The 17620-nt window shown below is 35.4% G+C and overlaps 1 protein-coding gene across 3 annotated transcripts in view; it reads right to left on the bottom strand.

Annotated features, from left to right (window-relative positions):
* Tsp66E (Tetraspanin 66E) overlaps nt 1-17620 on the bottom strand; it is a 483181-nt gene that overhangs the window by 21544 nt on the left and 444017 nt on the right. Inside the window, exons 6-7 of one of the 3 annotated variants that reach the window (XM_067788827.1) lie at nt 16482-16769; nt 16100-16397 (exon numbers count right to left, since the gene is read on the bottom strand). The exons of the other annotated variants lie outside the window; for them this stretch is intronic. Coding sequence (XP_067644928.1) covers nt 16236-16397; nt 16482-16769 — 450 coding nt within the window. The 3' untranslated portion in view covers nt 16100-16235. Of the gene's footprint in view, nt 1-16099; nt 16398-16481; nt 16770-17620 lie in introns of those variants that run through there. 3 annotated transcript variants of the gene reach the window in all.

The following is a 17620-nucleotide window of genomic DNA, read 5'->3' as shown; positions in this document are numbered from 1 at the left end:
GTAAGAACAGCAATAACAAGGAGAAATGGAAGATTGAGTAGACGAGGATAGGACAGAGAATGATGGCTGAAAAAGTGGATCACTTTTTAAATGCAAGCATTGCTAGTATGCTAGTAAGTATGTCAAATATGACCATGGTCAATGCATTACGCTTTAACGATTGCGCTGATTTTGCTTTGATGCATGCTTTTTACCTGCTCTTTGCCTCTGGGTTATTATTATTCTCAGTTCCTAACAGTCATTATCGTCTTCGGTGATTCTTCCATGCGCAATCACGCTCTATACATCAGTGATCAGGTTGCCGTATTTGATAGAATTTTTGAGCATTTTTTTATCAGATAAAGCTTCTGGCACTCACATTGTTCGGCCCCACTTTTTTTTTGTTTCTCAATAGACGTTTCTATTGTTGTAGCAGTGCTAAGTTGCGACCACAAACGTCCTAAATATCCTGTAACGGGAGTCCAAAGAAACCCGCAGTTTCAACTGGGGTGGCCCAGAGTAATATGAGGGTTAGAGGCGTTGGTTCCACATTGAAATTAAAGAGATTGTGGATGTCATGTGGGGACACATTACAAGCGCCACATACATTATCTATGTAGGGGTTGATGCTGGATAGGTAACAGTTTATCCTGTTACAGTATCTAGATCAAAATTGGGCTAGAGTGACGCGCGTTTCGTTAGGGAGGATGGTTTTCTCTTCTGCGAGTTTAGGGTATTTATTTTTAAGAACGGGGTTCGCTGGGCAATTCCTGGCATAGAGGCCTGACGCTTTTTTTTTTTTTTTATTTGTGGTTTTCTTTTATATACGTCTGTGTTCTCAGGTACCATATTTCTTCATAATGCTTGCAGAGATGATGCCTTAAGCACCTGGGAGGTGAGTCCTCTTCCATCAGATTTTTGTTGGGATGCCCAGGTTTATGGAAATTCAACAGAAACTGTTTGCTCAACATTTCATTTCTCTCCCTAATGGAGAGTACTGTCGCCTCATTGTAGAGCTGATGTTCTGGGGACATACAAAGACAGTCCGTAGCGATTCTGAGCGCTTCGTTTTTGCAGGCCTGTATTTTCTTCCAATTAGTAACCTTTACGCTGGTCGACCATATCGCGGACGCGTAACACGCGCGTCTCTTTGCCTTTACTGCAAGTGCTACAGGTAGGAAATTTGAGAATATTATTGCTGCTCTGTATTTAAGGTACAACTGCGCTTGCATGTTTGCAAGAATGTAGATCCTGACCGAACTTCACCCCCAGTAATTTTGGGAGTAAGACAATCGGCAGCGTAGTGCCATCGACGTGGATGTCTAATATGGTCTTTGCGCCACGATCGGAGAGACCTTCAGGTAAATCTGCTATTTAATAGATCGTGATGATAAGTCAAATCCTGCAAAAGACTCGTGATTGGAGAATCGACAACACTATTGTCGACTTCATAGCAGCGATTGACATCTCGAAAAGTTCCCCCCAGCGGGTTAGGGGGTCAGAATATACCCGCGGTAGGTAGGCCTGTCGTAAGAGGCGGCTAAAATACCAGATTCAAGGGGCTGCGTAGCGCAACCCTTCAGGTTACCAGCGCAATATATAGCTTCTCCAAACCCAATTGTCAACCTCACCTATCCGTGGCGAATCCTGTTTCACTAACAGACGAGGCTCTGGCGACCCCAAGCTCCTGATGGAACTTGGGGGTGGGGAGGCAGGGCATGGCCTGAAGGTTTAATGTGGCCACATAAATCGATCCCGAGATGGTCGGGCTAGCACCTTTATGGTTCTGTAGTACCGGAAGATACCGGATCTGTATCCGCCAAAGGACCATCACATCGATAACACTCCCCAAAGCCTTCGTGGAGCAACCTTATCACTACAACAACAACAACAGCTTGAAAAGTAGTTATTTGTATGCTTCTTTGTCTGAATTGCAGTTCAATGCAAAGCTTATGAAGATCTTCCAAAACAGCTCAAAATTATTCGTTTCGCCTCTAGGCGAGCTGTAGTTAATTTAAAAACATTAGCTTTCTAGGCGTACACCTTTAGGATTACACAGCGAACTTTACGAGTACGTGGACTCTCATTTTGTTTTTTACTTAACTTTTTGTTATATGCACAGCCCAAACTCCGAGCGTTTCCAAAAGAATTGATGGATTGAATGTGCGTAGGAAATTAATGTCCGGTTATGTGTATAACTTTTTATTTTCAAAATATATACAACATTCACAACAAATTAATATACATACATAGATAATTACGCTTAGGCGTATGTACATGTACATATGTATACATATACATAGATCTTAAATTAAATAAAAAACAATTTGCGTTAAAACTACGAAAAATTTGTTGACTTAACCAAACTCTAAAATTACGTATTTTTATATATATATATATACTATATATGTATATACATATATTATAAAGTTCGTTCTATTTAGTAATAATAATAATAGATATACATTCATATGTATGTGTAGTAGGTCATTCACAATCTATACATAAAGAATTTTATAAAAATATTTAAATGCCCATCTTTTTGTTGAAAGATTAGAACACAGTTTTGGTATGGACACATAATTATTGATAAATGGATGCTTTTAGTTAACGATTACATACATCGATTACATTAATTGAAATGATATTTTGAAAAAAAAAAATTATTTTTGAAATATTTGCCAGCAACAAAATACTCAGGTGTTTATAGCGAGCTTTGCACATTTTTTCCCTTAATTGGAACAATTCTACTACGAGTTTTAACCAAATTTTTGCAGTACAACTAGCGGTTCTTTAGCATTTCTTAAAACAAATATAGCAAGGTAAGTAAGTAGATTAGGGTGGTTTTAAGTTGTATGGAGAAACAAGTTTTTGGATTCTCGATCTTACCCCCTAGAAATATGCGAATAGCGTAAAAACGATTATAAGTATTATGTTAATCAAAAAATATTTAGAAATATAACGAATTTTGATCATTTCAAGCGTCCATATTCCCTTAAAACAATTTTTATATCTTTACTTCTTTACCTTTTAAAAATGATTACAATTTTAGAAATCGGTCCATTAATAGCTACGTTACAGGCCAAAATATAATATAAACAAAAATACATTCTCTTCATTCTTTGCACGAAAAAAAAAAATTATTAACTTCCGTCCCATAAAGACTCTCTAAATTAAACAGATGGCGAAAACGTTTTGAAACTTGCACGACGTTAAATTGAATGAGATACAAAACTACTTACTTGAAAATTTACAATGTTTGTAATTCTAATATATGTATAAAGAAGGATTTATATTTTTATGCAGCTTATGGATTCTGAAACCACTCCGACGATTTTATTCACATTTGCAGTATAGCTTCAAAGAAATCCGGAAAGTGTTCCTGTGAAGTTTCTTTCCGCGAAGTAGACCAGGGGTCGATCTATTCGAACAAATGCTATCCATGGTTTCATTTTCCTGAAATTTTGTATATAAGTAGCCCTTTGCCTAGATTAGTATTTACGACACTTTTTTTTCGGGAAATGGACCAGGGAGTGGTCCTGGAACTGGTACTAAAAACTGGAGAAGGATAAGAAGAACTAGAGAGAAGAGAAAATAGGGAAGGAGAAAGAGACTGAGAAAGAAATCGATTTAGACGAATATATAGAGATAGGGATGGATGGAGCGGAAATAAAGTGAGGGAAAAGATGTACCGGGAGAAAGAGACACAGAGAAAGAGAAAGGCAGAAACAGGCGCGAATAAAAGTATAAAGAAAGGGTGAGAGAGGGGGAGCTAAAAACGTCTCAAAACTTATGCAGATAGACCACAGTTACAACGGAACAACGTCTGCCAAGTCTGCTAGTTTTAAATATGTTTGAAAGCAAAATAAAACGAGGTTATTTATAACAAGTGAGAAACGATTGCGCCCACAGTAAATGAATTAATGTTGATCATAGAAATGTGCAAATTCGTTATTTTTACGTTTTCAAACTTCTGCATTTTGCACATACAAATTTTAGGGCTATTCCAATATTTCAAGGGTGTGAGAGCGATAAACGGAACCATTTTGGGACATAAGGGCCACCCTAATGTGTAAATATATATACCTATAATTGACTTGGATTATATTTAAAAAAAAAAAAAGTTGGTTCTTCATAAATATAATTTTTTTTTTATTACGTGCTTAGAAAAAATTGATTTTAGATTTTTATTCATGTATATGCACCTATTTCGATAATTTTAAGTTCGATTTATATATGTATGTGTACGTATTGCTAAAACATTATTTCAAATATTTTTGAATATTTACAAATAGTTGAACAAGTAATGTATTTGTGATGTATAGAGTGGAGAGAATCTGGTTTTTCGAAATTTCACTGTTTTTTTCAATTTTTATTTTGCAGATTTTTTTATAACTAATTTCATCTTAAATCAACGCTCAACTTATGACAGATTATGACATTTTTTACAATTTTTAAAGTTTCGCTTTTAATGTGATGATATGACGTGAAATTAAAAGTGTTTATCGAATTATACCACGTTCACACTAACACAATTTTGTTGCCATTTTTTAAAGGAGGTACCCTGAGAGGAGAGTTTCTCTATCCCCTACCCTGGGTGATGGCCGTTAACGAACTACTACGACTCATGGAGGTGGAGGGTTTCAAGCCGTCTGCGTAGGTTTTTGACTGCATTATTAACAATTTGTAACTAGGAGAAGTTTAGAACTTGGGGCCAACCCAGAAAAAAATGAAATGGTATTCTTAACAAGAAAGTATGAAAACCCTAGCCTTATTACCCCCAAAATTTTTGGCATTAGCCTATCTTTTAGCGATAAAGTCCAGTATCTGGAAGTAATGAACAACCCTGGAGTGAAAATGCAGCACAGCGAGCAAAAAAATCACCAACTATCCTTTTGTGCTGTACAAGAGCATTTGGCGGCCGCCGTGGTGTGATGGTAGCGTGCTCCGCCTACCACACCGAAGATCCTGGCTTCACGCCCTGGACAAAGCAACATCAAAATTTTAGAAACAAGGATTTTCAATTACAAGAAATTTTTCTAAGCGTGGTCGCTCTTCGGCAGTGTTTGGCAAGCACTCCGAGTGTATTTCTGCCATAAAAAGCCCTAAGTGAAAGCTCATCTGCCTTGCAGATGCCGTTCGTAGTTGGCATAAAATAAGTAGGTCCCGCCCCGCCAATTTGTAGGAAAAATTAAAAGGGGCACCACGCAAATTGGAAGAGAATCTCTGCCTAAAATCTCTTCGGAGGTTATCGCTCCTTTCATTTATTTTTTTCAAGAGCATTTGGTGTCTCGTAAGGGTTTTCACGTAAAATAGTTCATAAGAACCATAAAGCCACGCTACACCCTATTTTACTGTATGCTGTTCTGGTTTGGGAGCCGAACTTTTACAAAGGTCACTAGCCGCAAACGCTTACGAAAAGTTAAAAGAAGTTCGGGGCTCTGCATTACCGGCGCTCTTGTCTCCACATCAACAGAGGCACTCAACAGTTCCATAATGAGTTCGATTCGTAAAGATTTCATATAAAAGTACTCAGTACAAATTATTGCTACGTGTTACAAAAGTATCGAAGTGGTATCGTATTGTACAGCGATTCTTTTCCATTCCATAGAAAGCTAGGTAATACGTTCGATAAAACGACACAGATTTATCGTTCGCAAGGTAGCCGAGGTAGTCCCTAAAGGACACAGTTGCGGATCTATAGGACCGTCGACATCGATAATATTTCCCAAAAAGGTTGGGAAGTGTCTTTATTGCTAAAATAACAATAGCTTATTTGATGAATTTCATATCAAAGGCTGAAAAAAACGTACATTTTGAACCCGACCCCCTCAGAATTTGATGAAATTTTGCATGGTGTTACATCTTGCCCATCTTACCCACCCAAACACAACCTCATTTTTAGAAATTGCAATTGTGGGCGTGGCAAGGTATCGAAATATCCGAAAATATTAGAAAAATGACGATAATAGGTACTTTTAAAGTGTGATTACTACGGAATGGCCTTACCGATTTCAAAGATCTTCATACCATTAGAAAGGTATTAAAATAAGCTTTCAAAAAAATATACTGTAAAAATTTTTAGTACACTGAAAAAAAAATTTTTTTTAAATAAAATTTAAAACTGAAAAAACACTTCAAAGATCAACCGATTTTGAAAAATAAAATTTTATTTTAGAAAGGTCTATTTAATATATATAACATATCTGAAAACTAAAATGGGGTTTTGTTTTTTTTTAATTTTTTTAAGTAAATGCATCTCTTGTTTACTTTCTCATATTTGGATATCACGCGTAAATTAATCAACCAATTTGAAAAATTTTTATACCGTTAGAAAGGTATTAAAATCTCCTTTGAAAACATATACTGTAAAGATTCTATATTACACGGAAAAAAAAAAAAAATTTTTTTTTAATTTTTTTCAAATTTTTTTTTTTCAAACTGGGAAAACACTTCAAAGACCAAGCGATTAAACAAAAAAAAATTTTTTTTAGAAAGGTAGATTTAATATATATAACATATCTGAAAACTAGAAGGGTGTTTTTTTATACTCAGTTGAGCAGAGCTCACAGAGTATATTAAGTTTGATTGGATAACGGTTGGTTGTACATATATAAAGGAATCGAGATAGATATAGACTTCCATATATCAAAATAATCAGGATCGAAAAAAAATTTGATTGAGCCATGTCCGTCCGTCCGCCCGTTAACACAATAACTTGAGTAAATTTTGAGGTATCTTGATGAAATTTGGTATGTAGGTTCCTGAGCACTCATCTCAGATCGATATTTAAAATTAACGATATCGGACTATAACCACGCCCACTTTTTCGATACCGAAAATTTCGAAAAACCGAAAAAGTGCGATAATTCATTACAAAAGACCGATAAAGCGACGAAACTTGGTAGATGAGTTGAACTTATGACGCAAAATAGAAAATTACTAAAATTTTAGACAATGGGCGTGGCACCGCCCACTTTTAAAAGAAGGTAATTTAAAATTTTTCCAACTTTTAATTTGGCAGTCGTTGAAGATATCATGATGAAATTTGGCAGGAACGTTACTCTTATTACTATATGTACGCTTAATAAAAATTAGCAAAATCGGAGAAGGACAACGCCCACTTTTAAAAAAAAATTTTTTTAAAGTAAAATTTTAACAAAAAATTTAATATCTTTACAGTATATAAGTAAATTATGTCAACATTCAACTCCAGTAATGATATGGTGCAACAAAATACAAAAATAAAAGAAAATTTAAAAATGGGCGTGGCTCCGCCCTTTCTCATTTAATTTGTCTAGGTTACTTTAAACGCCATAAGTCGAACAAAAATTAACCAATCATTTTGAAATTTGGTAGGGGCATAGATTTTATGGCGTTAACTCTTTTCTGTGAAAATGTGCGAAATCGGTTGATGTCACGCCCAGTTTTTATACACAGTCGTCCGTCTGTCCTTCCGCATGGCCGTTAACACGATAACTTGAGCAAAAATCGATATATCTTTACTAAACTTAGTTCACGTACTTATCTGAACTCACTTTATCTTGGTATGAAAAATGAACGAAATCCGACTATGACCACGCCCACTTTTTCGATATCGAAAATTACGAAAAATGAAATAATGCCATAATTCTATACCAAATACGAAAAAAGGGATGAAATATGTTAAGGTAATTGGATTGTTTTATTGACGCGAAATATAACTTTAGATAAAACTTTATAAAATGGTTGTGACATCTACCATATTAAGTAGAAGAAAATGAAAAAGTTCTGCAGGGCGAAATAAAAAACCCTTAAAATCTTGGCAGGTATTACATATATAAATAAATTAGCGGTATCCAACATATGATGTTCTGGGTCACCCTGGTCGATATCTCGAAAACGCCTTCACATATACAACTACCACCACTCACTTTTAAAACTCTCATTAATACCTTTAATTTGATACCCATATCGTACAAACTCATTCTAGAGTCACCCCTGGTCCACCTTTATGGCGATAGTTCGAAAAGGCGAACACCTATAGAACGAAGGCCCACTCCCTTTTAAAAATACTCATTAACACCTTTCATTTGATACCCATATCGTACAAACAAAGTCTAGAGTCACCCCTGGTCCAGAAAGGCCCACTCCCTCTTAAAATACTCATTAACTCCTTTCGTTTGATACCCATATTGCACAAACGAATTCTAGAGTCACCCCTGGCCCCCGGCGTTCACCTATGGAACTAAGGATTACTCCCTTTTAAAATACTCATTAACACCTTTCATTTGATACCCATATCGTACAAACGCATTCTAGAGTCACACCTGGTCCAGCTTTATGGCGATATCTCGAAAAGGCGTCCACCTATAGAACTAGGGCCCACTCTCTCTTAAAATACTCATCAACTCCTTTCGTTTGATAACCATATTGCACAAACGAATTCTAGAGTCACCCCTGGTCCACCTTTATGGCGATATCTCGAAAAGGGGTCCACCTATAGAACTAAGCCCCACGCCCTTTTAAAATAATCATTAACACCTTTCATTTGATACCCATATCATACAAACAAATTCTAAAGTCACCCCTGGTCCACCTTTATGGCGATGTCTCGAAAAGGCGAACACCTATAAAACGAAGGCCCACTCCCTTTTAAAAATACTCATTAACACCTTTCATTTGATACCCATATCGTACAAACAAAGTCTAGAGTCACCCCTGGTCCACCTTTATTGCGATACCTCGAAAATGCGTCCACCTATAGAACTAAGGCCCACTCCCTCTTAAAATACTCATTAACTCCTTTCGTTTGATACCCATATTGCACAAACGAATTCTAGAGTCACCCCTGGCCCACCTTTATGGCGATATCTCGAAACGGCGTCCACCTATAGAACTAAGGCTCACTCCCTTTTAAAATACTCATTAACACCTTTCGTTTGATGCCCATATTATGCAAACAAATTCTAGGGTCACCCCTGGTCCACCTTTATGGCGATATCTCGAAACGGCGTCCACCTATGGAACTAAGGATTACTCCCTTTTAAAATGCTCATTAACACCTTTCATTTGATACCCATATCGTACAAACGCATTCTAGAGTCACCCCTGGTCCATCTTTACGGCGATATCTCGAAAAGGCGTCCATCTATAGAACTTAGGTCTACGCCCTTTTAAAATACTCATTAATACCTTTCATTTGATACCCATATCGTACAAACGCATTCTAGAGTCAACCCTGATCCACTTTTATGGCTATATCCCTAAATGGCGTCCACCTATAGAACTATGGCCCACTCCCTCATAAAATACTCTTTAATGCCTTTCATTTGATACACATGTCATACAAACACATTCCGGTTCATTTTCCTACATGGTTATTTTCCCTTATGTTGTCACCATAGCTCTCAACTGAGTATGTAATGTTCGGTTACACCCGAACTTAACCTTCCTTACTTGTTTCTTTTTTTTTTTAATTTATTTAAGTAAATGCATCTCTTGGTTACTTTCTGATATTTTGATATCACGCGTAAACTAATCAACCGATTTCAAAATTTTTTATACCGTTAGAAAGGTATTAAAATCACCTTTGAAAAAATGTACTGTAAAAAATTTTTATTCCAGTAGGGTGCACCCCAGCTAAGATCAAAACAACGGCTCGAATACTTCACGTACAAGGAAAAGGTCGGCGGCTCAATGTACTTGAGAACATGGAGATATACAAGTTAAAAACATTTGACGGCAGGATAATAAACGAACAAACCAACACTATCTCTGACGAAATATATGAACCCTTAAAACTAGTTTACAAAAAACAGCACAAGCCAGAAGGTACAGCAACCAAACACGTAACAATGAACAAGCAAAAACGAAAAATTTACCAAACGGCAAAAATCACCGATTTTTGCCTACCTCAACCTACCGCTTAGCTAACAAGCGGTATGTCTAGATACCTACAAAAACAACTCTTGGAAAAGGTAACAATTCGGACGTATCAATACCGCACACACACACACGCATATTAACGTTACCTACCACGGACACATAGATTGACATTACCTGCCACAGAACCCATAGACTATAAAAAACAACACAACGGATAGACACAGACCAGAACGAAACTAGGCATTGATATGGAATCAACTAATAAATACAGATGTGTGCAGCTATCAAGAAAATGTTCCTCTCAACTTCGAAACATTAGCTTAAACGAAGCAGCGCTGATATCTGAGCATTTTCCAGCAGTCTCCGACATTCATCGTTGCCGTATTTGCGCAAGTTGTCGCTTTAAACTTAAGGATGCTATCAAGATTGCTGATAATCAGCGTTCTACTGAAACGGAAAGTGAAGAGGCACAAGAAATCTTGACTAGCGGTGAATTGTATCAAGAATATAAGGAAGTTCCAACATGCAGCAGCTATACTAAATCACTCGAACGCAACGAACTCGTCGACAATATAAATAAGCATGTTATTCCTCATCTTGGAAGCCATCCATCGCCAATGAAGCGAAAATATTTAGAAAGGGATTCATACTGCAAAAAAAAACACAGCAAATTGCACAAAGTATTTCGGATTCACTAGGAGGTGGTTCACTGTCAACTTTATCAGAAGATCAAACCTTACTACGAACAAATTTTGGAGAACATGAAATATCAAATCGAAAACTGCTCAAATAATTTGGATAAGCAAAAAATATTATCTCTATTACCAAACACCATGACATCTAAGGAAATTAAAGACAATTTTGGGCATGATTTATCTTACGAATTGATAAAAATTAGCAAAGATATACAAAAAAATAAAACAAAGTTTTCGGACGTCAAACGCTCTAGCATGGACAGGCGTAGTTTACCTGAACAAACTAGTAAGTAAGCAAATATTCCGAAAGTCAGCAGTATGAGCTGCGCAAAATTGTATTTTAAATCTAAATAAATAAAAATAAAAAATTAACTTTATCAAGTGTATGTCTATTTATTGTGCGTGTCTGAAAAATTTGATAATACGATTCTTGTTCGAATCTATTAGAATACTTAGTCATAGTATCTGTATCTGTATTACTTGCAAAGTATAGCTATGTAGGTACCATTTTTGTCACACAATAATAGCAAAATAAAAAAAAAGTTAACAAGAGATGGTTTTACTTATAAATTTTTTTAAAAGAAAAAAAAAAAAACACCATTCTAGGTTTTATATTAAATCGACCTTTCTAAAATTTTTTTTTTTTAAATCGCTTGGTCTTTGAAGTGTTTTCCCAGTTTGAAAAAAAAAATGTAGAAAAAAATTAAAAAAAAATTTTTTTTTCAGTGTAATATAGAATCTTTACAGTATATGTTTTCAAAGGTGATTTTAATACCTTTCTAACGGTATAAAAATGTTTGAAATCGGTTGATTAGTTTACGCGTGATATCAAAATATCAGAAAGTAACCAAGAGATGCATTTACTTAAATAAATTAAAAAAAAAAAGAAAAAAACACCTTTCTAGTTTTCAGATATGTTATATATATAAAATCTACCTTTCTAAAAAAAATTTTTTTTTTTAATCGCTTGGTCTTTGAAGTGTTTTCCCAGTTTGAAAAAAAAATTTAGAAAAATATTAAAAAATTTTTTTTTTCTTTCAGTGTAATATAGAATCTTTACAGTATATGTTTTCAAAGGTGATTTTAATACCTTTCTAACGGTATAAAAATGTTTCAAATTGGTTGATTAATTTGCGCGTGATATCCAAATATGAGAAAGTAACCAAGAGATGCATTTACTTAAAAAAATTTAAAAAAACCCCATTTTAGTTTTCAGATATGTTATATATATTAAATAGACCTTTCTAAAATAAAATTTTATTTTTCAAAATCGCTTGATCTTTGAAGTGGTTTTTCAGTTTTAATTTTATTAAAAAATTTTTTTTTTTCAGTGTACTAAAAATTTTTACATTATATTTTTTTGAAAGCTTATTTCAATACCTTTCTAATGGTATGAAGATCTTTGAAATCGGTAAAGCCATTCCGTAGTAATCACACTTTAAAAGTACCTATTATCGTAATTTTTCTAATATTTTCGGATATTTCGATACCTTGCCACGCCCACAATTTTTCGAAAATGCAATTTCTAAAAATGAGGTTGTGTTTGGGTGGGTAAATGTAACCCCATGCAAAATTTCATCAAATTCTGAGGGGGTCGGGTTCAACGCATATTGGATTTGATATGAAATTCATCATTTGTGAGTTTCGGGAAATTATATAATTTTTACTTCCCTTCGATTTCAAGTTCGTCCACACACTTTTTAACTTCAAGTAAAGCTGGAGTCAAAAAACATAGAACGTACTTCAGTGCACGAAGACGAATGTATTGTGATATTTTTAAAAGTTTTCTATATTTGGGAACTTTTCGAGCTAAGTTTTAAGTAATTTCTCGATAGTCTAGAGCTCAATAAAAACGCAATACCTAGGATAACTAGTGGTTCTAGATGGCGCTGGGATCGATATGTTTAGAGATTGTTGAAAAATATATTAGGGCTGGGGAAATATTGCGATCGATTTTTAAGTAAATTCGCTGCAGCAAACGTGAAACCCTTAGGAGGCGAAGAAACGATATAATTGAAAACTTAACTATACCAGTTTTGGCATTTTGCGAACGATATTAAAGTAGTATTTTAGTAAGCTAGAGACTTGAAATTTGACAGTGGTTCAGAAGCCCATATCAGTGCTTTATGATGAGGTACCCTGATCGTGATATTTAGAAAAATCGTACGTACATTTTAATGCATGAATCTCAAAAAGTGGAAAGATATTGCTTTTTCACATATGCAAGGAGAGCATAAATGTACTATGGAAAGCAGACCCCTGTTTTAATGAGAGTTTCCATTGAGCTACAGACTTCAGACCGAACGCAGCATTCAGAACTCAGTATAGCACGGATTGGGATGGTTAGAAAATTCGTCTGAGGTCTTCTATCTTACGATCGGTTTTTAAGTACATACTCAATAAGTGAGAAACGTGAAATTTAATGGTGCAGTACATTTGTTTAGTTTACAATAGGGTGGGTCCAATTTATTGTTGAAAAGGCACATCCAGTTTCTGAATCTATGGGTCATACTGAGTAATATTCTCCATGGGACAAAGGTCTGAAATGAATTTCGAGCCTCCCTAATTTTGTTAGAAAATTTTATATCCCAATCCGAATAGCGGCTCTCACAAATAAAATACATCAAAATAAATGTCAAATTCGGATTCGGATTGGGATATAAAATTTTCTAACAAAACTAGGGAGGCTCGAAATTCTTTTCAGACCTATGGTCCCATGGACAATATTACTCAGTATGACCCATAGATGCAGAAACTGGATGCGAACTCGAAGTTTTTTTTCCCCATTTTCCCCATACAATTTGACCCGCCCTAGTTTACATGTTTTTAAATTTGAAATAAGTACCATAATTTCGATAGTGTGAATATGATAAAACACTTTTGAACTTACTACTTTTGTACGAATTTATTTAGACCAATGTATTAATTAGTTTTTATATATTTTATAATTGCTATTTTAATTATGTCCATTAAAAATTGTAAAATACTTTGGGCTACACCAAGAAATACCTGGAATGGATGGAATTATTTAGCGGCTCTTGTAGAGCATGCAAATATATGTGTGCCTGTGATTCAGACACCTTAAAATAACACTGACAATTTTAATGAAATCAACGTGACTGACTTTGATGAACGTTTTCAGAAAGGGTGACCCCTATCTTACGATTTCTTCAATTTGATGCTGGAGAAAATTGTACAAACTGCACAATTTAAAGGCTCTGGAAAAATATTCTATAAAAGCGTGCAATACTAGCGTATGCTGACGACATTAATATCATCGGCCTGAACACTGTTCGCAGCCATAATTTCGAAAAAGTAAAACACTTCGTTTATTTGGCAACTAGCAACAACACAAACAACAACACCAGTTCTGTAAAGCAGCGAAGAATCATCATTGCCAATAAGTGCTACTTTGTACAAATTGAGCACTTGAAAAGTAAAGTCTCTCTCGTCAAATGAAAATCAAGTCGCTTACCGTACCCGTCCTGCGATATGGTGCAGAATAATGGACCATAACAATACCAGATGAAGCGGCTCTGGGATTGTTTGAGAGAAACGTTCTTCGAAATATTAATGGATCTTTACGTGCTGGTGAGTACCGAAGAAGGTTTAATGACGAGCTTTACGCAGACATCAACATAGTCCAACGACGGGTGGCTACCTTCAGCGGGTGAAAGAAATAGACGCAGTATGAGATCATCTTCATATCTTTGAATATCAGGAGACCGTATCTTTTTGTTATTGGGGCGAATTTTAGCATCACTATGTTATTAGTAAATAAAGGCACAACAACAATGAAGCAAGCTGTCACTCTTGTGTACATGAACAAATCAATCATCATTAACACACATGTAGTCATCAGCCGAAGTTGTTACTCACACATGCACACGCATGCAATTACCAAGCAGGAGATACAGCAGTTCTAGAAGGCGAAACGTCTAGTTGAAATATGCAAATGAAGCAACGGAGAGTATAAAAGCAGCGCAAGCTGAGTAGTCAGTAATCAGTTTTGATTTAAACACGCTATTGGTTGTGAAGTACTACTCTCAAAGTAATCTAAATAAAGACCAGATTGCAATACTGAATATTGGAGTGATTTATTCAACACTTTAGCGATTCGAACGTTAGCTTTTAAACAAGCGGAATATACCCTAAATTCGTTACATTATTTTCACGTCTATGCTTAAGATATCACACTTGTCTTATCCACAATGGCTTGAAGTGGAAGCTTCTGCTGAATGTCAGTCTCTGGGCTCAGACGATATGTAGCTGAATGCCGATTAAATTTGCGACGCAATACGATGCTCTTAAAGGCATCTCTGATTTAGATCATATTGCTTTTTCAATTAGTCTTCAGTTCAGTCATGGATAAAAATCGCTAAGGTTAAGAAGACGCAGTTACAGAGAGTTTTGTACATCAAAAGTAGCAGAATTTGTAAACTTTTTTATTAAAGTAAGTAAGCATCGAATTAAGAACCGCTCTAGGTTTTGATTAACAGATTAAAAGCAATTTTTTCGTACTTTATTGAACTTCAATGATAGTTATTTCCATTAGTGGTTGTTTTTCACGATCTTCAGCTGTAACAGCCATAACACCTTCACGTTTTTTTTTTTCTATAACACGTTTGGAAACAGATGTTAACATCTGTAGATTACGTTTTTGCTATACTCCTGATGAATAAAAATCCATCCATACAATTTGACCCGCTCTAATACAAATGTATGTATTTATTTTCAACCGAAAAATTGTATGGGACCTTGAAACCTTTAACAAAAAATAAAACTTTGCAATTTCAATATACGAGGAGGTTTGATGTTGTTATAAAATATTTAACGCTGTACAAAAAAGCGCCGCAACAACTTTTCGATAATTTCACTGAATCAAAAATTAAATAGTTTTTATTTGTAAAGAGCCGTCAATCGATACTTCGGAAAATTGCTCAATGTTTTCTCAGGTAGTCGGTGGTAATTTTTTTTGTCAGATGGATATGTATATTCTACGCATTTTCGTATCGTATCTTGGTTTATTTTAATTATTGCAACAAATTAATAAATTAACTCTCTTTGCAAAAATCGCAATTACGTAAAGTCACTATATCGCATAAATAAATAGGATGCAGTTAAGAAACTAACCAAAACTTCCTTGAGAAAACATTCGGCATGAATTGGTGGCTATGTTGTCGCCAAAGTAACGAGTGATGGCTCTTAACAAATAAAAACTCTTTGGTAAGAATTTAGGAGGAGTGCCATGGCTAGGCCATGTTATGTGAATGAAAAATTATGCTCCGGCCAAGAAAGTGTTTCTATCGGAACCCGCCTATGGAAGCAGAGGTAGAGGGCGGCCCCCCCTACGTTGGAAGGACCAGGTGGAAAACAATTTCAACTCTCTTGGTGTGACCAATTGGCGCCGGTTGGCGGAGCGAAGGAGCGACTGGCGTGCCTTGTTGGACGACCATAACCGTTTAGACGGTTATGCGCCAATTAAGTAAGTAAGTAAGTCACAAAAATGACCACTTGGTAAATAAAGGGCACCCTAATCCACAAATCGTTTCTAAAATATGCATAAAAAATCAACAAAAAACAAAACATGCTTGTCCGTCTTTCTGTCACAACTTTAAAATTCTCTAGTCATGTTTCGTTTAACAATATGCCAGCAGAGGCTGGTAAACCAGTTTCCCAAAAAACCCTCGATTTTTACAATCCATAAAGCCGCATGCCATGATACTTGGCAAATGCCTTGCAAAGGCAGAAAGCCAAAAATATCGCAAACAAATGTGCAACGCCAACGCCCAACAACACGCCAAAAATGATTTCGCGGTGTGAAATTATCCAGTCAGTGAAAACCTCATAGCAACTCTGTAATTAAAAAAAAAGATTTATTAATATGTATTTCAAATAAAATTGTTTAGCTAATATGAGGGTTGCTACCAATAAATTTACCTTTTTATAGTAACTATTACTTTCGCTGGGATTTGTTACACAATCATCGTCACGCGGTAATAGTTGGCTAACATCTTTTAATATGCAACAGACTTCGGGTAACGTGCGATTACCTTTGTTGCTGACCCATGCTAATGAACCATCAAAATCTCGATAATCGCTAACACCACAACAGCTCATTTGTGCCATTAATTGATTCCACATAAGGGTAACGGCATCCATATTCTCTTGAGTGGAGTAATAATCGGTGATGGTGGATTGCAGGAAAATTTTTGTTTCGGCACGCGCCTAAATTAATTTAAATTTACTTTTAGTTGGGAAGCATATTCATATAAATATATACATATATGAACATAGGTATGCATTAGGGTGGATCAAGTTTTTAGGTTGTGAACAAATGTGTGCAAGAAATAAATATGGACGGTTGAAAAAAAAAATTAACTAACATAGACTCTGTCTAGATATTCCTAATAGGACACCAAACGAACGACCAAATCGAAGGGTGCATAAAAAAATTACGTATACGCCATGCATGTATCACATATCACTGGCTTCGTGACCATCGTGCTAAATCTAGATTTTATGAAAACTGGGGTTTAAGCGCAGTAAGATAGAAAAACTAAGAATATCTAAAAGAGAAAGTTATCATAATGTCATTTTCCATGTTTTTATACAGTGTTATGCAATATTTAAACTAAAACAAGCGAGGATGGGACTGCCGAAGACTTCATACCTTTCCTGAATGGGGCTTAATATCCCATTCGTAATATCCAGATAATTGGCTGTATAAGATATGAGATATATAGTGAACAGATGTACATACCTAAGCGATTTTTACGATAAATATAAAATAAAAAAAAATAGGTAGGTACTTTGTGTGAGGATGGAAAGTTTCACGTTTTTTGTGGTCTACATGAAAAATACTATGACCATGAAATACTTATTTTAACAATTATTTGACGTAAGCGTAAGTATTTGATGAAATGGCAGTTTATATGGGGTATATAATATATATACCACCGAACCCTATGATTTTTGGTGAAATTTGAAGGTTCCAGCTATTAAAATGGGGCAGAAATTACGAAAAATTTCTTATCTCAATAATGCGTTGTAGGGGCCATATGCTATATATACGACCG

The sequence above is a fragment of the Eurosta solidaginis genome, chromosome 5 (assembly GCF_040869045.1).
Source record: "Eurosta solidaginis isolate ZX-2024a chromosome 5, ASM4086904v1, whole genome shotgun sequence".
Taxonomy (NCBI): domain Eukaryota; kingdom Metazoa; phylum Arthropoda; class Insecta; order Diptera; family Tephritidae; genus Eurosta; species Eurosta solidaginis.
This window is presented reverse-complemented; position numbering and strand designations above follow the sequence as displayed.